Genomic DNA, 25,528 nt, shown 5'->3' with positions numbered 1-25,528 from the left:
GATATCGGTCATCTATTATTGTAATCTGTGGTCAGATTGTACTGCTCTTTGTAGTACTCTCCTAGCAGTGTCTTTCAGAAACCCTGTTACTTCCACTTGTGATTGATTCACTGTTCTATCCGCTCTTCACCGCATCGAATCACTCATACGATATCTCTGCACAATTGGATCATGAAACATTACCCAGACATGCTTGGTATGCTAGTACAATCGAACTGAGTCACCCAAAGGAGACCGCATTAACTACCCATATTTTCATATCAGAATGCACATGCGCTCGCTTTCATCAGTTATAAATAATTGTGCACACAGATCAACTGTGTGCACAATTATTTCAGTTATATTAACAAAAGGTGTGTATGCAAACTCGACTCTACCTAACTTTTATCCACCAGTTAAGCTTTCCTTAAAATGATAGGCATTCGAGTGAAAGAATCTACTCAAATATTACATAGTTTGGTGCAGCTGTTATGATGAACCAAGATGCGTGTGTGATTGTTATAAATTCTTGTGCTTTAATATTCTTGATTTATATGGACTTTCTTAGTAGGCAGTTTACCATTAAATATACTGATTTAGTATAATTTGTACACATATTGCTGTTTTTAAAACTATTGTAAAATAAATGCAATCTTATGCACGTTATTACATGTACTTGTTCGTGTAAATAAACAGAAAAAAACAACACAAGAAGCCATATTGTCGCCTGTAGTAAAAGAGACGTTTATTTCCAACTTTCGGTATGAAAAAATAGAAAGCTACCTAATCTAAACGCATTTCCCCAAGAGAACTGAATAGTGTAACTGCTGGAATCATATGGAGGCCAAAGGAAAGGGATGTGTTTGAACAAAATCTTACGCTGTTAGTATTCAACAGTGCGAGGGCACAAGATGATTCAAGTTGGTTGTGGTTGGTAAAAGCCTGAGTCCATTGCATAACGGCCATCAAACGAAGCTACAATTGTTACAAAAATAGCAATCTCCTGGGTTTCGGGTGGCCGCAATGCAAGAGACACTAGGGACAATGTAATAATAATAATAAAAAAATCGGTTATTATCACCACTGAAAAAAAAAAAAAAAAAAAAAAATTAACAAAACCAACAAAGAATTAGGCTTAACACCCACCACATTTAAACGCACATTTCCTAAAACATCTTTTTTTTTTTTTTTTTTTTTTTTGTTTGTTTATGTACAGGGACACGACAGGCCTACCCCACAAGACGACGCAAAGCAGGAAAGGAGGGAGCGAGACCTAGGTTTTATTCCCCCGTAAGAGTGGAATGATTCTTGACCCTCTTACAGCCATTTCTTCTCGCTGCAGAGTTTTTTGTTGCCAAGTGCAACTTTATTGTGCTAGAGTAAAGATGAGGAAGAACATATCACAGCTGTCGTATCACCATTGTATCTGTTCCCCCCATATATCCCTACATATCCAATTATAAACTTAGAAGACCTTAAAAGTAGTTCAGTTGAATATACAAACTATAACATTATTTTAATGCACTAAATATGAATTTCAAAAATGAGGAGAGATTTAAAGACTAAATTTTTTACATACTCTGCAAAATATTTGGATTTTGTGTTATAATATGAATGAGACCCAATTGATTACGCAGAATTTTTCATATGCGATATGATTTTGAAATCTGTAGTACAATAAAAACACCCATTCCCTTAATTTTTTACTGTTTATTACAACAGTATCCAACTATCACAATGTACATATATATATATATATATATATATATATATATATATAGATATATATATATATATCCTAATTTGTTCTATCTTTAGGTTAGGACTAATATAAATCATAAGACCAAAATTTTTAAAAAATTCAGATATTTATTTACATTTTTATATAAATTTGTTTTATATAACAGTTATTTAAATGTTTCGACATTAAATCCAAAATTGGATGCAAATTTATGAAACTGAACCGCATTTTATGAAAAATAATCAGTTATTTTTTATAGCTGTTGACTTTTCTAACCATCCAGGCTATGATTATTGGAATAGATTTTTCCCTAATTTCAAATACTTCTTAACTGTTATTTTAAAAATTAATAACTTACTGAATAAAGTATACTTGTGTATAACACATAAGTTGATTAAAATACTTAACGCCGCTAAATTAATATGAATTGTATTTATCAGAAAGCTATTCACATCAATGGTTATTAACAATTGTACACCAGCATTTGTGGTAATTCAGATTTTCCTCTTCTCAGTAAAATTTCTTTTAAATTATTATATCAAATTGGATCAACATTAATTATGAATAATATGCTATGATGATTTAAAACAATATAGTTTGAATGTCAAACTGCTTAAGTAATAGATTCTAAATTCCAGAGGTCATACTGAAATTATTGCAGATGAAACATAAGCGCTAATGTCTTTAAACTATTTGCCTAAGAATAGTTTCTGTATTATTATTCAATTATTTTTTGCTTCTTTTATTTTATTTCGCTAAAATAAATACTGCTATCATTATAACTTATTACGAAACAATAAAAAAGGTAAAAGGAATTTTGGCTGTGTTCGCTCAAGTCCAATATGGACTAATGGCAAGAAACAACTGTTTTCTTAAATGAGCGAAACATTGTAGGCCTAGCAATTTCCCTAGTGTCCGCATCATATCACCATCACAATAAGAGGCAAAAATTACAAGATATGAGTAGTAGGAAACTAGAGTTATTGCATGATTTTTTTTTAAATGAGGTAAGTTAATTTTTTTCCCATAAATGTACAAATTAAATAAAAAACCACGGCGATTTCTTGATAGGTTGAACGATGGAATACTTACACCTTAAAGTTGCCCAACCTAACAAAAATAGTCGCCTATTCTAAAAATATCGAGGTAACAATATACTTTTATGTCACAAAAATGAAAAAAAAAAAAAAAATCTTAAATATAAATCTCGCAATAACAACATTTACCAAACAAAAAACGAGGACTTGAAATGATTGAAAGACAGAAACGGGAAAACAACGAAGGTTAATCGTACCTTCGTTACCAAGGTTCTCGCGAATTACTCTCCTTGCTTTTACGGCAGTGTTGGAAGTAGGCCTGAAAGCCACATACCACAAAATGCTGACACGATTAACTTTAGTACCTGAGAGTACAACACAGCATATAGGAAATTGCATGCATTCAAGAAATATACGAACTGTGGAGTGGCAAATGCGAAAGTTCCTACCTGTCTGCGGCATGTGTATATATATGAGGTAACCGGTTTGCGCCTGAGATGCGTTACGACAATTTTCTTGCAACGTTGGCTCATGCGCAGTACTGTAATTTTTTTTCCTCAATTCAATGTATAAACGCGATTTAAGTATAATTACAAAAAATTATTGTGACGTTTGATGGTATACATTTCAGCGTATAGATCGGTAACTTTGCACTAAACTATGAAGGGAGGTGCTACAAAGCAATTAAAAGAGATAGAGAGAAGGTGGGGGCAAAAAGTACACGCTCTAATGTGTGCCAAGCAGACGGAAGAAAACTTATAAATAAGGATGACTGGTTCTATGTGCTACACGCTACAATGGAATTGTATGAATGCATGTTTTTTTTTTTTGTTTTTTTGCTTTTTTTTTTTTCTCCAAACCAAACAAGCTTTTAGTTGATGGGGCAAACACTCACAAACTAAAATACACAAGAAAAAAAAAATCTCCACTCTTCTGCACAAGATAGCGGCTCTTTACATGTTTGCTATACAGTTGGAGCTAGCCGCTATACGTGTCTCCCTCTATCATTTTGGTTTTTGCATATGCACAACTATAACAATTTTCTAACCATAGTATTTGCCTATTGGGGAAAGGATTAATATACACTGCACATATAGGGAAAAAAAAATAATAATAATAAAATGCACAGTTTTACGTTCATAAATATAAATACTAGTATTATTTTTGTCTTCTTATTTTTTCTTCTGAGAACGTTGCATTTATATATTTAAAATAAACTTTAAAATTTGCTTGTATATAAAACAGAAATAGAGATAAGCACGCCATATTTTGAACTCTGAAAGTAAGATAACAATATAATTAGATATGTGAAATATAGACGAAACTGCTCTGATCCTGCCCGGTCATCCCCAGGGTATACCAATATTTTTATTTGGTATTAATATACTAAGCATGCCAAAGAATAAATATTTTAGAGCAGAAGGGGAAAGTGGCTATATTAATATAGTAATTAATTAACATATCACGAATGTACATGTGAAACTGTGCAACAGTTTGAAAGGTGAAAATCAAATTTGGGGCAAGGGGGGGATTTCCATAAAAAAGGTAAAATGACTAGCATTTATAATAGCTTACTCGATTTTTTCTGAATACATATTAATGCTTATCAGTACTGAACGTTTCCAAATTTTTGTAACCGATTGCCATGCAAAATTTTTAAGCGGATGGGGGCTTAAATGAGATGTCAGATATTTCTTTCGCGTAGTGAATTTATACGTTCTGATAAATGGTAAATACGAATTGAGCAGTGTTATACGATGCTTTCTGAAACTGAAGGAGAGAAATGCATTCGAGAGCCTCCTTTAAAATAACATTTACGTAAAGAGGTGGGGCTAATATAAATTTCTAATTGTTCATTTTATGCGGATACGTTGGCGAGTATGTTTGGTCTGTTTAAATGGGTTACTTTGATATGGCGTGCTTTATTTAAAACATTTAATATAATTGTATTGTATAATGAAAAAATTCATCCTTTCCCCAAAAGAATTTTTGTTTTGTTTCAACTGTCATTCTTTAAACATATATCGCAATGTATAGCACTAAAGTGATAGTCAGCCAGGCTTGAAGTCTGGACCTTTTATACATGATGTGGTACGAGCTAAAACAATTCTAACAAGTTCTATAAATAACGCGTGCGCTCTCCCTTCTATACCAGTCGCCATGCTATCCTTTGACAAGAAATGAGTATATATCGTTTCCTCTTCTCTGTAGTTCTACTGCTGTATGGGGCTGTTTTGTCTGTGCATCGTGTGTGTAAAATGGGACAGGGGCATCCTCAGTATCTGAACACTTCCAGAGAGCTCTCGGCTGTAAACTGGGATCGTCGTTTATACAGATTATAAAGGATAATCCATTGAACTCTAGTTTGTAACTTACACTGTCCTGCAACAGCACATCGCTTTTGACTTTAAAGTCTTTCACAGCAGCCGGACTTGCTTTTTGAGTTCTTGTATTCACCTAACTCAGGAATTCTAGAAGCCAGAACTCTTCATCTTCTAGACTAGTTAACATAGGAACCAATTACCCTAGTCTGATGACTTTCAGACCATTTCAAACGGGCCTTGTGATGATGATGGTAGTGTGGGAGTGCAGAGGGATCTCTGGGATTTGCTTTCACTCCTAGGTATAATCCTGGTTTCTGCTTCTTGAGTTAGTTTTGGGCGATGTCCTCACGAGAGTGGATTACAGTTAAACATAAGACACAGTCAAACCACAATTAGACGCAAACAAGTTCTCGCATTTGGATGTCCTCCCACTCGGAAGAAGAAATTTGCGCACTCTTAAGACGTGATGTGGTCAGCGGGAGGAGGGGAGCAGGCAGACTCTTTTACCTCTGGCGAATAATGACACTTCATATGAGTTTCGAGCTCAACAGAGGATGAACAGATCTTGCTGCAGATGTTGCATGCTATCTTCCACCCCCAGGTTGCATTGCGTTCGGTAGCTGGTGGAGAGAGCACCTGATTTACTGGGGGTGAAAGGCCCGTGCATCGTGGTGGAGATTTCCTATTATCGGCTTCGTCTGCCGACCTTGCAGAACCATCTCCGCAATCGCTCTCTTGGTCACTAGCTGCATTGCCTGTGAATTGTAATGTAGATCCTGAGGTAACCATGGAAGCTGGTGAATTCATGCTCAGGGAACAAGGTGTGGTCACATTACCATTGGACATCCCCGCCGTTTGAATGACAGATATTTCGTTCATCTTTGGCGGCACTGCTGCCATGCCGTTCATGTATGCTGGCGGCAAATAAGGAAAGTAAATATCTGGACGAGGATACTCTCCAGGCTTGCCTGGAGCCATCGGCAAGGTTGGCAAGTCCAGAGACATTCTTCTTCCTCGGCGTGAGGTTCCGTTATTCCACATATGTGTACCCATGTGGACTTTCAAGTTTCCTTTGGTAGTGAAAGCTCGACCGCAGATCGTACACTTAAAAGGCTTGTCTCCAGTGTGAGTTCGCATGTGGATCTGAAGAGCACTTGCGCTCGAAAATGGCTTGTTACAGATGATACAGAGATGTTTGGGTAGTCCAGGCGGCCTCTTTGATACAGGAAGAATAGAGTTCCCTTCGTTGATGGATCTTTTGCTATCGTCTGGTGTTTTCCTTTGTCCATCGAGAGGCAGAAGAGGAACAGAAGTAGGGGGAGGAAAGTTATGGGGTGGAGGAGGTGGGGGAAGAACAGGTTGCTCGTTATGAAGTTCTTCATTCTGAGGAGTGGCAGACACCTTTGGAGACACGCTGGCAGTGGTGGTAGTGGTGGTAGTTGTGGTACTTATTGTGGATGATGTTGGCGATGGCGAAGATGTGATAACTGTGGGGGTACTGGGTGGACTAGTGCTACCAGAAGTGAACAGCTGGGAAGGTAGGTCACGAATCTTATGGGTGAGCATGTGTTGCTTCATGTTGCCTTTGGTAGAAAAGCCACGATCACAGTAGTTGCATCGAAAGGGACGCTCTTTGGTGTGGCTTCTGTAATGGATCTCCAGGGCACTGTTGCATGCAAAGGTCTTGAAACATATCTGACACGTGGTATTAAGTCTTCCCGGTGTTGGAGGAAAAGGCAGACCAACAAGAGGAGACGTGAACATCGTTGCCATGTCACTGGGTGGTGGAGTTGTCAATGTTGTTGATGTCTTTGGAGTTAAATCAAGAGCACCGCTTTCTATATTTGTAGGAATAATTGTCGTAGGTGTCGATGGGACAGAAATGTTCCCTCCATTCACTGACATTGGCGATTCTGCTTTAATTAAGGATCCCGGTGTCGATCTTTCATCTGCAGATCCCTCAGAACCGCCACGACTGGCATTAGATGAAGGAGAATAAGATGGCGGAGGAGCTGGAGATTTATCTCTGCCAATAGTCATGTCTTTGGGCTGTGAGCGATTTATAAACGGCTCTTCAAAGCGAAGGAAACTTCCCATCGCCAGGCCCATTCCAAATGGAGAAAATGGCAATGGCTGCGGGATGTTCGTGTTTATAGCTTTCACATGGTTCTCCAGAGCAACTAACGATGCTGTGTATGTGGGTGGATAAGGAGTCGATGTTACTATTGGCCTGTCCATGCTGGGCGACAGACTTCGTATGGGAAGAACAGAATTCGTACTGACTTGTGGTGTTCCTGTAGCTTCTTCTTTCACAGATGCTGGCCTGGGTGTGATTGGAATTGGTGGTATTTCCTCTTCTTGGCGAGGGGAATCCTTAATAGCTGATTTTATTACACTTTCTGATGGGGTAATTGGAGTAGTATTGCTTTGAACAGGTGAAGAGGTTGAACTTGGAGTTGGAGTGCTGGAACTCTTTGGTGTGGCACAAGATGTAGGCGTGAGGGCAGTCTGTGATATGATTGTGGGAGAGTGGGTAGATGTAACTGCTGGTAATCCTGACCGAGGAAATGCTGTGGGAAGCAGTGGTGTTTGTGTAATCTCATTTCCCATCATTTGATTAGGGAGGAAGGCAACAGAGTCAACTCCTGTATGCATGCGTATGTGCTGTTGAAGAACAAGAGAATTTGTGAATTGTTTGTGGCACACTGGACATTGGTGTAGTATACGAAGCGGTGGCTTGACTCGATGCACACCCATGTGAGTCTTCAAGTTTCCTTTCGTGGTGAAGGCTCGCCCGCATATCTTACATTTGAAGGGTCGTTCCCCAGTATGAGTACGATAATGCATTTGCAGAGCACTTTTGCAGCTCAAGACACGTTGGCATATGACACACTGGTTCGGATCGCTAAGTTTGTGTTCGATGTTGTCCACCAGCTGTTGCAATTTTGATGTTTCTGATGTCTTTGTAACCTCCATCAGACTTTCCCATGAATTATCATTGCTTCCTGGCTTTGGAAGAAGATCTTGATAGTAGTTGGGATCTGTTGTCAGTGCTAAAGGTTCTCCATTTTGATCTGTTTGGGAAATTGGGGTTGGAATGGCAGTTACTGGAGGAAAGCATAAAGGGGAAATGGGAACCGAAGAGAATGAAGAATGGTGAAAAAAGGAAGAAGCAGTGGTACTGATATAAGGTGGACATGAAATAGCAGGGTGCATGGTACTTGCAATTCTCATGTCTGACGGTTTCTGTTCATCGGGGTTGACGTCAGGTTCCTTTATTTCTTCTGCAAAGTGAGAAAGGTGAGGCGGCTTAGGAGAAGGAGACAGGCTGCTGTCTTCGACGTCCATATCTTCTTCACACTTGGGGGGTTCTCCCTCTTTTTCGCAATTTTCTTCGAAAGATCCTTCTGCCGAGCCCTCAGTTGCGTCAGTAAGATTTGACCCCTCGTTTGGGGAAATACTTCTTGTATGAGGAACTACTCCCGGTTCGGCTGTTATTGGTTGATGAGACTCTCGAGGAGAATCGGCAGTGAGATCAAGACCTTGAGTGAGTAAAGAGTGTTGCCTGTTCGCATGCGATACTGGAGATACATATGATACCGCTGCAGGAGTGCTGGAAGTGCTACAGGTAGGTTGTGGTGATTCGGAAGTTCCTGGCTCAGGAGGTTCAAGGGGAGGGTGGAGACTATCAAGGTATTCCGGAATGGGTGTCGTGTTCATTTCTAGATTGGGATACTTCGATTTGTGTCTCTGAAAATGAACTTTCAAATTGCCTTTCGTCGAAAATCGATTACCACATACATTGCACTTGAATGGTCTTTCTCCAGTATGTGACCTGATGTGGATTTGGAGAGCGCTGTCACTGCCAAAAACTTTACCACAGAAGCGACATCTGTGTCTGAATAACGTCTCATCAGATTTTCCATCACTTCCCGCGATTACTGGACTTTTGCTCTTGCAAAACCTAAGCACCTCTGAGTTACCACTAATTCCACTGAGCCCATTGATGAGGAATGATCCCCCAGCCATTGTGTTCTGCAGAGCTTGCTCTGTATGCCTTTGTAATAATTCCAGGGTGTTTGGTTCATGCGGTGGCGGTGGAGGAGGAGCCAAAATATTCTGCTTGTGCATTAGCTGAGGAGCATTATCAGAGAAAGTGGTAGTTGATGTGGATGTAGGCGGCTTATTTGTGGAGGAAGAGGAAATGGATATCGTTCTGGAAGATCCTTCTGATGCCAGAGAAGTTGATGTAGTCAAAGCCAACACACCAGTATTGCTGTCGCTACTTTGTGGGGGTGTGAGAGCAGCTGTGCCCGTGAGAGGTGGTGGGATAGATGCTGTGACTTGTGGCAGGGAATTTGTAGAACTAGATGCACCCACCAACTGAGCCTGCAGCTGTTGGATGGCTTGTAGTTGAATCAGTTGCTGTTGCTGAAGGGTGTACAGAGCCGACTGAACGGCAGCCAAGTTGGGGACTTGATCACTGTTTGCACCATGCTGGGCTACAGCCACCCGCGTGTTCTGTAAAGCTTCTATAGTGACATGAGTGTCCGAGAGGGTATATGGAAAGTGAGGTAGGATGGTGGAAAGAGATACGGCATTGCTGTCACCCGCATTGTTCTTCATCTTATACCCACAGGTGAGGTTCAGCACAGAGTCGGTGTTTCTGTAGACACTGTTCAGGTCTATAGGTTGGTCTTCGGTGTTCACAAAAGTTCGTGCTTTATCAGCCACAAGAATTGGAAAGTCGCCACTGTGTGGCGATTCAGCTTTTTGGTACGACTGTCCGACGAACGGGTGATCGGCTTCCAGGCCATATTTCTGGACGCCCTCGGGTTCGTCGGTGAGTTCAAGTGAGGAGTTGCTTCGGAAGACAGGACTTTCCTTACCCTCGGGTGTGAGTTCATCGCTACTGTCATCGGCCACAAGTAGAACAGGCCTCTTTCTAGTGCACGTTCGTTTGTGATGTACAAAATCTGACAGTTCAGCAAACTCTGCCCTACATTTCCCACATATGTGCTCATCACCTCCGCTGTCATCACCTGAGCTGGCTGCTGGAAAGAGAAATAAGAAATACAGCTGGTAAGAACAGTGATAAGACATATTTTTGAATTCATAAATTACATTCTAGTAATTTTCTGTTAAATAAACTGCAAAAAGAACTGGCAACTTTAAAGTGGGAATAATGGGAAGCATTGTCGTAAAGGAACTTTATATCTTTTTTAAAGTTGATTTACTAGCTTTTTAACTTAAACCAGTGTAGAGAGTGATGGTTTAAGTTAAAAAAGTTGAAAGTTTCAGAAATTGAATTTATTTAAAAACAGGCTAATTATGGACGTTGTTTGATTGGCAGGTGTACTGACCATATTTGCACTTCCGGATTGTATACTTGTCTCTTGAAACGTACCAATGATACATTTAAGCAATAATAATACAGTACACTTTCAGAATAACTGCATCTTCAGGGGTAATAAAAAAATAATAATAAAAAATAAACAAAAAAATTAAAAAAGGTTTTATTTTTAATATTTAATGCAGAAATAAAAACATGTTGACGATCCCTGTTATATTCTGCCATTAATATACTCCTACTTACTCCCCGTTCTATTTTCTTTATTGTATCAAGTTTAGTCAGCGCGGTAGCACAGTGGTATTCTTATCGTCCTCCTCCACACCGGGTGGAAAAGGCCCGGGTTCGAATCCCGTCAATCACGCGAGGAAATTTTATGGGCTTTTTTCACCCGTGACTGAGTTAGTTGGCCTGAAGCGTAGACAACAAGGTTTTTCGTCCAGCAAAACAGGAACACGCAATTTACAGACAAAATACATATGGGTATATGAATTAACTTTCCTGGTGACCATAATGTAAAAGTTTGGATTATATCAAGTTTGTCACTAAGCTTTAACGTTCTTCTTTAATTCTCTGTATGAGATTTATAGGAGCCATGGCGAGAGTTTTTTTTTAATTTATAATAAATGTAAAACAGCGGTATAATCCGCTGTTTTACATTGGATTTGAGCAAACTTGAGCAAATACACTAATCAAATACCTGCGAACTTGAGCAAATACACTAATCACGTGACTTGCCATTTTCTTTCTTTTTTTTGCCACTGCAAGACATCTGCGCTGTATGTAAGCATCCGGTCTCAATGTGCCGTTAGCTCGAATGTTCCGTTACTTGTGGTGTCGTTATTTCGACAGTCTACTGTGTATAGGCACCATACTAACGATACCCGGTATGTTAATCCATTTCACATTTTTTTGTTTCCCCGCACCCCACCAAAAAAGTAAGAATTACAATCATTTCCATCACTGAAAACAAAATTTATGTGCATTTTTTCACAAAGTAACAAAACTTTGTGAAAAAAAAAAAAAAAAAGTAGAGTGTAAAAGGGTGCTAAAAATGCAGTTCCTCTGGATCTGTCCTTTTAAGATTCCCGTCCCTTATTATGCAGAAAAGCTCAGGTATTAAACCGTAACTATTAAAAAAAAAAAAAAAAAAAAAAAAAGGTACAGTATATAATTATGCACTTCAAAAGCACCTTGTCCCACAGGTGCACTTCTGTGAACCTGTTTTTGAAATTGTACTGTAGTGCTAGAGATAGCAGCTTAAACAACGCTGTTAACAAATTTATATTGCTAAAATAGTTCTAACTTTCTGTTTTTATTACTTTTGTAGCAATATTAAAAAGGACACGACTAACCCAATATTGTATTTGTGAAAATTGGTTTCATAATATCAAATAGTAAGAGTAATCCGAATATAATTTCATTTGAAAATCAATAAAATGAAAACAGACATTTAGGCAAACCAGTTTACATACCTTCATTTATTACAAATTTTCATGACACCACGTTGGGCATTTGTTGCAGCATATTAGTTTCCTAATATTCTATATATCCATTAATAGGAAGGAAACTGATATAAGAGCACAAGTTTCCCTTGACGCCATTTTGTTAAAGAACTGCATTCAAACGGAAAACATATACGGTATATTACAGTGGTTTAACATAACTTTAACTTGAAAAACGGGTTTTACTGCAAGTAAAGTTAAATTTATAAATCTGATTGTTTGATATTTTGGTTGCTGTAATTGTATGCTATATTCCACAGAACTGCAAATTACCCAGATATGAGTGCACATTATATGCAATTCATTACAACTTTAAAAACTTGAGGGAAATATAAAATAAAGTAGAAAATGGGGTAGCTGGATTTAGGAGCCTATCTGATATGTTCCTCTGTTGCTGCGCTGTGCTTGCAACAGAGACTTGCTGTTTCAAGACGAATATATAGACGAGGATCACTCAAAAATTTACCTACCTCTGTAAATAAATGAAATTGCCTATTTTTCCCCCTTGAGTTCAATATATATTCTCTGTTTTGAGGGCAAGGAGGAAATACCTAAAAAAGAAATCTTTGTGGTGTCTGAGAAAATCCTTTAGAGCTTACTTGGGATTTGTCATCACTTGAAATCGATGACCACAGGTATTTCTCCAGAGGAAAACAATCACTGGGGTAAGGTCTGAACTATGAGGATGGTTTAACTCGTGGAGTCTTTGTTTATACCCCATGATATTTCCATTACATAGAGACTTGTTTTGTTTTCGGATCCCAGCACTGAATCCACATTTTTCATCACCAATCATAATTCTTGTGGGGAAAAAAAAAAAAAAAATCCTTGTGGGTCTGCATCATGTATGTGTAAATTTTCCTCAAACATTTCAGTCCTGCACTCTTTCTTAAGAGGTGTAAGCATTGTACACTGTATGTTGTAATGTATAGTGGCACCCAGCCAGAACTAACCTTTTAAATGGACAACTCTTCATGACGGATCAGTACCGATCCCTCAGAAATATTACAATCTTGACATACATATCTCTATATATATCAAGATCTTTATCCTTACTCTATTAGGTTAATTGTAGAAATGTTGTAAAAATATCACTGACTTTCGTCTTTTTCTTCTGCAACAAACTTTTGTCATATTCATTCTCACTGAAACCTGGTTACACGCGCAGACTTTTACACACATGCTTGATAGTGAAATTTTATTTCTCACCTGTGCAGTCTGTCTTTCGGATCGAAACTCGAAGGTCGTAGCGTTGTTGTCTTTATTAATCACCTTGTCAAAGTGCTGCAGTTCACTAAACATTCATCCATTGAAGGACTCTTGTTATTACTAAACTATGCAGGAAACTTTCTTGTGCTTATAATTTCTTTAAACTGCACCTCCAGTTTCTCTATCCACCATTTAACGATTAGAAAATATTATAGATGAAGCAATCTTTTCGTCGCCACTAAAATCAGTACCATTCACTTCAGGAGATTTAATGTCCCAACTGCCTTTGACCAAAATCGCTCATCAAATTCACTCGCTAAAGAATTCTGCAGCATTTGGTTTAGCAATGCCCTAACTCCAAATCTGTACCTTTCCGACCAGGAATTCCTTTCTGGATTTAGTTTTCACCCACGAATCAACTCTCTTTACAATTACTAAGGATGATAATTTCATTCGATCATCACTTCCCTTTTGTCATTAATTTCTTTACTTCATTTTCTGATCAAGTTGTAGGAACTCTGTTTGGACTTCCATAATTGCGAAATCTCCGACTTTATAACGGAGACCCCGTACTTTTTGCTCGATTTGATCGTTCTTCGTCTCACTGTCGTAATATAGGGTAAAGGGGAAGGCTTTTGCTTTCGTAAGGGTTACTACAGTGGTTTCAGGCAGTTTTTAAATTCTATGCAGTGGGACGGACTGATGATGTTACCAACAGCAAATTCTAAATTGGATGTATTCAGAAAAGTAATCATAGAAGCTACCAGGCTTTTCATTCCAACGAAGAAATACTGTTCAAGACTTAGACCTAAATGGATGTCCGATGAATTACTGATTAGGTGATTGATATGGTAGATAAAAGTTAGGCTGTAATCAAGTCACAAAGGAGGTTAAGGCAGGCTATGAGAAGTCTCTAGCAAAGAATGCAAAGAAAAATAGCAAAGACTTATATGCTTATATTAAAAGTAGAAGGAAGGGACTGAATCACATTGAGTCATTTGATGTCAATGGGCTAACTGTTGATGACCATGCTAAGGTTGCTGACAAACTGAATAGGTAATTTGCATCTACATTCACACATGAGGAGATGCCAGAAGTTTATCAAAATCCAGTGGGGAGCTAAATGACTGTGTGATAACTGAAAGGAAATTAGAAGAGGAATTGTTGAAGCTGAACATAAAACAAGACACCTGGGGTGGATGTATCCAATTTTATTGAGGAAGATAGCAAAGGAGGTAAGCAAGCCTTTAGCCATAATTATGAGAGTAGCCTTGGTTTCAGGGGAAGTCCCTACGGACTGGAGATGTGTGAATGTATCCCCAATTCATAAAGGGGGATGAAAAGGTGACATGAGTAATTACAGACCTATTAGCTTAATATCTGTTCCAGGGAAAATAATAGAGTAACTGGTACTTAGTTAATTGATAGAACTTCTTAATGTACGTTATTTTGAATTTCAACTTGATAAAATTAATAGCAAAGCCATACAAACAAGCGGTTATTTGAGGTGAGTAGCGTCAGTTTAAGCTTTGCTATTAATTTTATCAAATAGTCACTGGTTTAAAGAAGTAATGCAGGGCCATCTGGGCAGGAATGCAATTATGCTACAGTCACACCATGGATCTGTTAAGGGGTGGTCTTGTCTAATCAATCTGATAGATTATTATGATGCAGTGACCAAGGAACTGGATGCAAAAAAAGGAGCGGTAGTGCAGTAGCACACGCTCTTTGAGTAGACCGGGGTTCAAGCCCCTGACTGCTAAATACGGTCAATCTGTAAATTGGATCAATGGGCCGAGAAATGGCAGTTGAAGCTTAACATTTACTAATGAAAAGTACTGCATGTGGTTTGCTCCTGTTTTCTTGCATTCTTCATTCTGCAACTTCTGCATTCATTCCCATAAAATTCTCTACTGCTAGTCGTGGTGGCTTCTCTGAATGGAAGCCAAACAAGCTAGTGCATCAGATTCGTCCCAAAAATTACCCAAAAGGTATCTAAACTTCAAAACTAACTTTAGCTACTTTTCTTTCTGTCATCTTAGAACGCCCTATTAAGAAACTTATGCATTATCAATATTCTCATTATCTTTACTCAGTAGAAGCTGAACTTGCTCAGAATTTCAGTCCTAGGCGTTTATGGTGCTTTCCAAATAGCCATCGAGATTGCTCAGGATTCCTGTGTTAACTAATGATTCAAATATCTCGATCAACTCTTCTGTTGGCATAGATAATCTTTTTGAAACTTATTTTATATATATATAAAATACAGGGTGATAAAGCTAAGCTAAGCAACTACAACTATCGACCCATCACTATATATATATTTTTGAACTCCTACTCTCTATAAATATTTTAGTTCCTACTGTGACCCTTTTTTTTTTTTTTTTTTTTATCAATAATCATCAATATGCTTTTCTTCCCAGAAAATCCACTATTTTAAATCTCGCTTTGTTTTCTCATTTCCTGCGAACAAATTTGGACAAGGTAAATCGATTTGATTCTGTGTTCCTTGATATTTCGCATGCATTTGACTCTGTTCATATCGATCTTATTTTCAAACTTGCATCTTATGGTCTACGACTCCCTTTACTGGATTTGTTTGCTTCACTCTTTAGCACTCGTTAATAACCTGTAATAACTGAAGATAAATCAAATTTTTTTGTTTACTCTTTCACAAGGTGTCGCTCTTAGGTCCGCTTTTCTTCGTTTATATTAATGATCAATCTACTGCATTTCAGACTGCTAACTTTAAGTGGCTACTTTAAGCAGATGATGTTTTATGTAGATTAACTTTTCAAAGTTATCTAATTTTCAACTGACATCAGTGAATTCCAATCCATTCAAAGACTTAAATGTCTTACTTTTATGTAATCTTCATTCCTCTTGACATATCAATCATAATATCTCAAACTTCAAAATTTGTCGGTTTAATTAAGCGTTCTTCCTCGACTTTTAAGAGTGACAAAATGATAAGTCTTCTCTACAAGCAGCTTCTTGTTTTTGATTACTGTGATATTATTTGGTCATCACAACAGGAATATATTTCTCACTAGACTTCAGTGAATTCAATCAAATTCATTAAATTCCTACGCTTTCGAAATCGCCTTGTTTTTCACCATGAAACTATGAAGCACTTTGCCATCGTTTCAGAATTGTTTCTCTTGCTCCAGATGAAAGTTGCAATGGTTTCCCTTTTTTTTTTTTTTTTTACGTTATCATAAACCCTGTTATTGATTCACCATCTCTTCACGTCACAACACTTATTTTTCGCTGCCTGTCCATCGTATTCAACATTTACTTGCTAGTCCTCTGTTCCGTTTTCTTCAAGTATTTAATAATTGCCACATTGATTATACGATTAACCTATCTGTGGTTAAGTAATTAATGTTTATTGTTTCATTAATTCTAAATTTGTATATATTTTAATACAAACGACTGCTTTGTATTGATCCTCTTATTTTCCTGTAAGGTCTGCTTTCTCACCAAAGTTTAGGGCTTGCCCGTGGATGAGAAGTATATAAATGAATGAATAAATAAATAAAAGTATGACTTTTTCTCAAATCGCATGAAATCAGTGATCTAATAACATTTTCTTTGATAGAAGAGCGCAGAATACCGGACGAGTAAGTCAGCTCTGGAAATTATGCGATTTCTCTTCCAATAAAAACTTTTAGGGTAGGCGACATTTAAATGGGTGCATCTGGTGCCCAAGCTTTTGCGATAAATTTAGTGGTGCTACTTTGATTTCCTGAAATGAATTGTATCCATTAACAGCATAAAATACATTTACTGGTTTGGCCGATTTCAGTTAGCTCCACGACTCAACTGAAATCGGCCAAAAAATACGGCCAAACAATGCCATGCAAAAAAGCTAATAAATTATGATTTATGTTTATGAATGAGAAATTATTCTTGACTTTTATTTTTAAAGAAACGTAACGAAACAAAAAAGGTAAGGCATCCAACTTTAATTTGGAAATAAAAAGTAAGTTCTTTGCTTTTCTTTCATCCTCTGTCATTTTCTCTCTTCCCTTTCCCACACAGTTTTCTGCCAGTTTCAATATGCAGATCCATTACACTTTACTATGATCGATTTGACCATTACAGTCCTCAACATATACGAATAGTCATGCCCTTAATGTGAAAAGATGCACTGTGGGATTTCTGTTGCTCCAACACGGTCTAGGGTCAAAGTATTTCTCCTTTAAAAAAGAGGAGTGAGTCATTTCACAGGAGGTAGTTTTCCCCACATTTCCCCCGGCGTATCCTAATGACAATTAGGATAACCTCTTCGGGAAGTTGGAGTAACCCACATTCTAGTAGGTGCCGGAAAGGGATGGGTACAAGCAGCGTAGAACTATGTTACTGGGATTCTAGTGGCATGATGAACGGGGATGGACTGTGTGGAGCCTCCAGACCTCTGTCTGGAGAGAAACTCCCTAGTCGGCGATCCATCAGAGAAATTGGGCCTCCGGAGACATTGTCGGCGGAGGCACGGGAAGTTCGCTCAGTCCCCGCTAACTGTCGGCAGGCCACCTCTTTTTATCGCGTATTTCGACTTAGCTTCAGCGTTCTGAACGACCTAGTCAATGTTTTAATAAGGTGAGCCAGCTTTTCCCCTCTGCCATACATCTTAAAAGTGGATGGTGGATGGCTTGACATGACTATAAGATCACTTTGAAAGCAACCCTTACAAGAGGGAGGAAAGAGAAAGAACTTATACATTTACTGCTCTAAGGGCGCATATTTTTTCTCCAGAATGCCATGAAAAATGTAGCGAGCTGAAGCAAATATGGAGAAATATTTTATTCTGTAATGGAAGAACTCAGAAGCAAGGCAACAGCTTTTTTTCTCGCTTGTATGTTGTTTTATGTTTCCACGGATGGTTTATGGAGGCTTTTTTTTGAGGAAGGATTTAAAGGATTTATCTGAAAAAGCAATAACTAAATAGAATAACGTCTTATCCATACTTAATCTTCTTTCATTTTTCTTCTTCCTCCACAAGGAAGATGTTTTTTTTTTTACTTGGGCGAGTATATTTTAACAGATTTGTGTTGCGATTGATGTTGGTAGTTCAACAGTATTACAGATAAGGGCACATCAAAAACTATATGCATGCAAACAAACCAAGAAAGCATTATTTTTATTGGGTTTCTCAAAGCAGAGTTCACAAATGGCTGTACTTCGTATACTGAGGTAAACATGCCGTTTCAAGTAGGCATGCCCGTGTGTGTGTTCTTAAGTGATTAAGCTGTAATCGCGAACAGTGAAGAAACGTAATGTAATCTGATAAAGACAGAAGCAGTAAATGATGACTAATTTCACTAAAACCAATCATTCGTACCACATGTAGCTGAGACATTAGTTATCTACTGACCAGGAATTGACTATTGTATCGTAATGATAATTAGAGTATTATATTAAATTCAGTTTAGTATACAGTATAGGTTTGTTTTGTTAAATACTAAGATCAATCGAGATGGGTAAGCACAGAGGCCTCTCAATTGAGCCACTGACCAACGGAAGTATCCTGAAAGCAAGGATCGTGAAATTTAGGCCTGGTTTTTATGTTACCACATTTGGTAGAAACTCAAGAAACTCAAGCCATGGGGTTCCAGGGCTTCATGCCTATAAATCGTGTGTATTCCAAATCCCGTTTGTCTGATTGCAGAATAAGAAAACTGGGAAAACGATGAAAGAATACCTCCACCCGAAACCAACTAACTGAAATTTCTTGGATCAGACCCGGGAGAAGGATGTAGTGATTGCGTTACTCGTCCCTGACACACTTCTGACTATGTGCCTGGGGTATAGGTACAGTATTTCTTTTAAAAAAACACGTTTCTTGGAGGACTCGTTTTTTTTCTTTTTCTTTTCCTTCCGCGCACAACTCTGTTTCGTCGCGCAAAAGTTACAAAATATTGTATTAGTTTCCATGACACTAGTCATATTTGGTACTTGTTCTGCGTTGGCTATTCTAAATATGCTTCATTTATTATTATTTTTTCTTTCAGAGAATTTCTTTTAAGCATAAAAGTCACATAATAACCTTCAAATCGGCTGCGTTAGCATTCGGTTTTTTTTTTTTTTTTTTTTAGTATTTATTATTGTACTGACGCAACGAACTTTATTATCATAAAGTTTCTCGTATTTTATTTCATGTCTTTACCGTAGAAATTGAGTGTTTAACAAGTTAGATTTTCGTGATTTTTCACATCATAACTGATTATCGTCACTGCTGTTCACCGAGTTTGGCCAGTTGCCGCAGGACACTAAAAATTAGAGGGAATATTGGTGGCAAGTAACACTGGCAAGAAATTCAGGGAAAGTGCACGCTCGAACTAGGGGTCGGAACGCTATCTGTTATTCCATGCCTGCCTCCGATTACCAATATGAAGGCAAACTCTTTCACGGGAAATTATTTCATGTGATTAACTTGTGTAGATGCTGTTAATATTGTTTCTTGTATTAAAAGGAACCCGTAAGCCACATAGACCTTTCGATCACATATACTGGCTCTTTTATTACATAAATAGAATTGTATTATTTTAATATCCGTCTTGCAAAGCTAAAAAAAAAAAAAAAACGTTAAAAGTTACAGTAGTTTATACTGCGATTGTTTCAGGGGGAAATCTCTTGCGGTGCGTCGCCGTTTTCAAACCTGGGGTGCATTAGGAAATCACTCTCAGTTCTTTGAAATGCAGTCTTCCACAAAACAATCTTTCATAAAGATTGACAATAAACAGAGCCCGAACGTTTCCCTAAATACAAATGTCTAGCTGTAGATTATATTGAAGCAAATTGATGCATCCTGTTACGGCTTTTTAAGAAATAAGAGGATAGAATTCTGTTAAGTGCATTGCGTATAACAAAAATATACGCGTTCATATTTAGCCAATTCATTTTAGTTTCCAATTGCGAAATTGCTCCAGTTCTAGAAATCCCTATTTTAGATTGCTATTCTAATTTGCTGATGATTGAGACAACAAGTGTGGATCAAATTTCCTCTCTCGAAGAAGCATGCGATTTTAAGGACTAAATAAAATATAAATTTTTTTTTAATGTTTGGACCAGCCATGGAATGATATTTCCCCTGGGAATTCTGTTTTCCGTAAAGCTGGTGTGTTCTGCACACAAGCCTATACCAAGGAGTAGAAGCTGTTTTTTCCTGATTAATGAATACAAATGCTAGCCATATTGGAGTAACTCTTTCAGCTAAATCACTTTTATTCCTTCGATTATGACCATATTTTTCATGTACTGTCATTTACCTTATAATATACACAAAGAGATGTTATTGATATTTCGGTATTCCCCTTCCCCACAGGATATACACGCCCAATCTTCCTTATTTATTCGCCTACGCCTATGGTATTCCAAACATAATCCAAAACCTTAATCGACATAGTCGATAACTCTGTGGATAATCGCGATAGATAGGGGGAATCGCTGGCGAAGAGTCGCAACATAGTTTACATGCATTTGTCTTAGATGAAGTTAAGTCGTGCATCTTTCACATAAAAGCGTGTTTCGCGATGTCTCCTAATAAAACTTCGCAAGGGGTGGAGACAGTTACTTCGAAACGCTTTCCTAGAGGGAGCAACTTGTCACTGAAAATGCCTGTTTGCCGAAGTGGCAATAAGATAGATTGCTGGAACTACTATCTGCAGCTCCATGACAGCTGGTCGGAAAGAATGCTTGCGATTTTTTCTCGTCCTCTTAGAGCTGTGTTTCAACCCCTGTTGTTTGCAGCACAGCAAGGCTTTTGTCTCCTTCATGGGCCGCTAGATGAAGCATTATGTTGTGTGCTACAACTTTATTGAAAACTTGCATATCATTTCTATTTTTTTCTTCTTTTGCTTCTTTTATGGGCAGTTTCTGATACTTGTTATAATCTCTTCTACCCTTCGTCTGTGTTTGCTTAAAAGATAAATCGCAATAAATACTGAACCAATGAGTAATTTTAGAATGTAAGTTATTACAGATGCTGATTCAAAGAATGGCACTTTTCTTTACGAATATCATTACGCTGATGGATACAGAAATATTTGAAATAAAAAAGAGTGACATATTCATCGGAACGGTGTGGGAAGCAGTTTCCGTAACAAATCTAAGCCTATTCATTTCTCTTTTTGGCCTGCTCGACTCAGCTTTGGTTCTCAAAAAGCTTCTTCCAATAATTTTTTTTCTGGTGCTACTTATGTTACCACGCAGTGTTGTCGTTGTTTTAGATTTGCTAATAAACTGTAAATCAGCTAAGGCTGCGAGGCGTGTTATAGTAGCGTATATTCCGTCGTCAATTTGCGTATTTGCTGGCTTAAAAATCGAAATTTTCGGAAGAAAATGCCACGTACCACCACATCCAACACCGACTAACTCGGCCACTGTGTGTGTGTGTGTGTGTGTGTGTGTGTGTGTGTGTGTGTGTGTGTGTGTGTGTGTGTGTGTGTGTGTGTGTGTCGGTGGGTGGAAGGGGAACCTGAAAGTTTCTCCTGCGCAGAAGGGAAAAACCCAAGCTTCTTCCACAGGCTGGAAAGGGGAGCAATTATGACCACTGCGCTTCAACTTCTAAGTATCGAATTTGTAATTTCCATGCACTGTTATACACCTCACATCGCCTGAAGTAACACTGTTGTGTTACGTTACCTTGAAATCGATAATAGTTAATACATCTTATAAAATTAAGGTGTATTAGGTTAGGTGTGTGTATTAAGCACCAAAGGAAATAAGGCTGTGAGGTGTCGATATATTCTGTCTGTAATTATGTTAGTCGATTTTATTTATTAAAAACTCGATTTTTCGGGAGAAAAAGCCATGCAGGCTTCTCGTGAGACCGCCTGACTCACCCACGTTGTGGGGGGGGGGGAATCCTAGCTTCATTGACGAGATTCGAACTCAGCCTTTTCCAGCCGGCAGTTGATGGCTATATCTACTGTGCCACGCGCGAGGGCTTAAATTTTGAGGATATTAGTCTTCAAACTAGTAATCAGTTCATGTTTCATAATATTTGGTACTTTTACTGCTCATCTCGAAAAGCTTATATGAACCTTCAAGAAAATCTAGAATGATCTCTATGTATATACACTACCCCTACCAAAAGTGTTCGGTTACCCCTGCCAACTTTGCATGTGTACCGTTTACGAACGAAATGAATACAAAGCAGAATGAGCCGTGGCAAGAAGCTTACGAAGTTTCGAAGAGGCTTAATGGTTGGTCAGCAGTTTATCCTTGCGTGCGACTGCTACATATTGACAGTTCTGTGCAAAATGGCTCCTCCATATTCCAGCACGACAGTGCTCCATCCCATACAGTGAGCCGTATTAAAATCTGGTTTGTTTGAGGAAAACTAAGTTCAAGAATTCGAATGGCCGGTCTCGAGTCTAGACTTCAATCCAATTGAACCCCTTTTTTCAGTGATCTGAAGCGCCGTATCAGAGCGATGCCAGCACACCCTCTTTCCACAGCCGAACTGGCAATTTCACAAAGGTATCAATAGGCATAGATTCCTGCTGCCTTCTACAAGAAGATGGTCGAAAACTTGATGGTGTCCGAATACTTTTGGTAAGGTAGTTGTTGCCGGCTGATTGCATCCCTAACAAATCGAAAAAATTTAGGCATTCATAAATTTGCTCAGTTAACGCGATAAATATAATACGAGCTATTCGGATAACTCTTTATAAATGCAGTGTTTAACCTGTTCTGACATAGTTCGCGTATATGCTTTTTAACCGTTTTCGTATCTTTTATGGGAGACGGCCTCAGGATTTTTTTGTTCCCCATATTCCTGAGCTGAGAGTGAAATAGAAAAATTTAAGGTGGCGTGTAGAATAAAACATTGTTCGAGGCACCATTATGAACTATTTTAGTAACACAATTGCTTATTATGATTCCCTTTCATTTCGTGACACTTGAACCATGCAACTAAAAACATCTGTTTCCGTTAATGTGGTTTCAATAGTGATATTGTTATGTATACAGTATATGGTTTCCCAAAATCAGTGATTCTGACTTGAAGTTGCTTTTGTTTGTTGCTTTTATAGTTTTGCTTAGCTACTTTAAAACGATATAGAAAAAGCAGTAAGCATGTGAGAAGTGCTTTAGAAATAAAGTTAACTTTTGTTCTGCCTGTACGTTAACGATGGGTTTAAATCAAGTTCTCTTACTTAAGTAGTACGAAGTTAAAACGATTTAGACCTGACATTAAAAGTCCTGTACACAATGAAACTAGTGAAATATGTAGGTTTTAGGCGCGTTCTCATATGCATAAAGTTCGTATTTTTTTTTTTTTTTTTTTTGCACCACGTATATCCGTCTGTCCGCATGTAACAACTCGACTCCCGGTAGACGGATTTTCATGAAATTTTCTATTTAGCTCTTTCAGAAAGATTTGCCCAGCCAAAGCAGTCTTCATTAAAATCGAACAAATATGAAATGAAAATAAGGCAATCTTCATTAAAATCGGACAAATATAAATACGGCAATTATTATTTCTTTTTTCATACATTGCACATAAGCCATGTATGTACTGTATATTGTAGTGAAGCACTGGATATTATATTTATTACCGTACGCTGATTGGAGAAATGAATGGGCAATAAATAAATTGTTTTAATATTTAATAATTGAAATAAACGATGCACGGAAAGTAATGCTCTCCGTTTAAGCAATGTGCATATGAAAGTTCGCTTGAAAAGACCGTTTATTAGTTGTCGACTTACTAAATATTATATAAATCATGAATTTTTACTGTTTGATAAAATTAATCTCAGTAAAAACGTGAAATACGTGCTATCATTGAGTGAATATTACGTTGTGAAGTATGTACAATGAAATGAAAACAATTATTTTTATAATATAGTATTAATAATCAGTTGGTAACAAGATAATTAGATATTTAATTTTCACTTCTGTTAATCACAGAAAAAGAAAAATCGAACGCGCTAGAAATGTAATGTATTGCGTACGTTACCTAACTTCCTTCCAAACTATGCTAACCATGTTTATAACATATTTATCAATTAAAAAAATAAAAAAAAACTGAGTTTACTTGGACAACAATATGTTTTTTTATCTATTTGATAGTATGAACCAGAGCTATAATGGTCAATAGGTTCTATGTTGATATCAGTATTTGTAAAAGAATAAGATAAGTTTATCTCAATATGATACATAGAACACTTCCGTATGATACGAAAACAATTAAAACATCGAAAACCTTACATTACAGTAAGAAATAATTAACAATAATTAAAAGTCAATTTAACGCAATTAAAAATTAAGTAAAAAAGTAATTTAACGAAAAAAATTGCAAAACAACTTTTTGCAGTTTTTTTCTATGTCCTTTCACAGTGCGAAAGGACATAGAAAAAATATGCTTGCAAGGTTATTCCTAATGCCAGGGGAAGGGGGAGCTAACGGTTGTCCCAATAATTACGACATATGAACTGTATCAAGAAATTATAACTTTTTCGCTGTCGAATGAGACTTGGCGCTTAACTCTGATTTCAGCAGAAAGGGAAAAATTTCCTCATGATTCCAATTTGTGTTGTTTCATGGTTTAGAGATTTCTGTGTCCAAACTGGCTCCCAGATTTAACACCGTCTAAATTCTGCTTGAAAAGATAACTGCAGTCACTCTACCAGCCGGGACAAAAGACCATTCAATATTTATATAGCCACAAGGAGCAGGAAATAGTCAATCTTACAGTTGGAATTTTATTGGTTCTAACATATAAATGCATTACAGAAAGTAGAGAACTTATATCAGGCATTGTTTTCAGGTCTAAATCTTCAAATAAGAAACTTTTTTGATGTACGACATTTCTTTCATATGATATGCTAATTATGTTATTTTCGATAACAAAATTATTTCATGTTAAAGCAAAACATACAAAGTATTTGTTGTGCGTGTACAAATTAAATTTTAAAATCCAAATAATATAGGCTAGAGACCACTGCATTAAACACAAATAGTAAGGAACAATTGCATTTCAAAAATTGCTTCCCAGAATTATTAAATACGTAGTAATACAGGAAAAACTCCATTGCTCTCCATATTTAGATATAGTGGACAAACCATTGTGATTGATGGTAGCACCAATTCGTTTAATATTTATTTCTTTAATAGTGTAGAAGGTATTCTTTATTATTTTTCGATTTTCCTTCTGTAAGTTTTCTGCCCGAAAAAGAATGCTCCTTTGTTTCTTCTTCTGGCAAGTCTCTTTAATACGGAAAGTCCATCTTCATATTAAATTTTTATCGTTCACCCCAGGACAAAAAAAAAAAAAAAAAAAAAAAGAAGACAACAAAAGAAAGAGAGACTGGATATCCCTTTTTACGGTTCTTGTTCGTCATAATAACATTCTCAAAGGGCGAAGAATTTAA

The 25,528-nt window shown here is 37.5% G+C and overlaps 1 protein-coding gene across 3 annotated transcripts in view; it reads right to left on the bottom strand.

Moving 5' to 3' along the window:
- Positions 1-4,284: 4,284 nt before the first annotated feature.
- LOC150078822 (sal-like protein 1) overlaps positions 4,285-25,528 on the bottom strand; it is a 235,795-nt gene continuing 214,551 nt past the window's right edge. For 2 of the 3 annotated variants that reach the window (XM_090382677.1, XM_090382676.1), the window contains one exon: positions 4,285-10,135. In XM_090382677.1, the coding sequence (XP_090238803.1) occupies positions 5,538-10,135 (4,598 nt within the window). In that variant the 3' untranslated portion in view covers positions 4,285-5,537. The remainder of the gene's footprint in view (positions 10,136-25,528) is intronic. The other variant, XM_090382678.1, reaches the window with a different exon arrangement.

The sequence above is a fragment of the Mastigoproctus giganteus genome, chromosome 10, assembly GCF_048544385.1.
Source record: "Mastigoproctus giganteus isolate SK-2022 chromosome 10, ASM4854438v1, whole genome shotgun sequence".
Taxonomy (NCBI): Eukaryota; Metazoa; Arthropoda; class Arachnida; order Uropygi; family Thelyphonidae; genus Mastigoproctus; species Mastigoproctus giganteus.
Note: the sequence above shows the minus strand (reverse complement) of the source record. Positions and strands in the feature narration are given on the sequence as shown.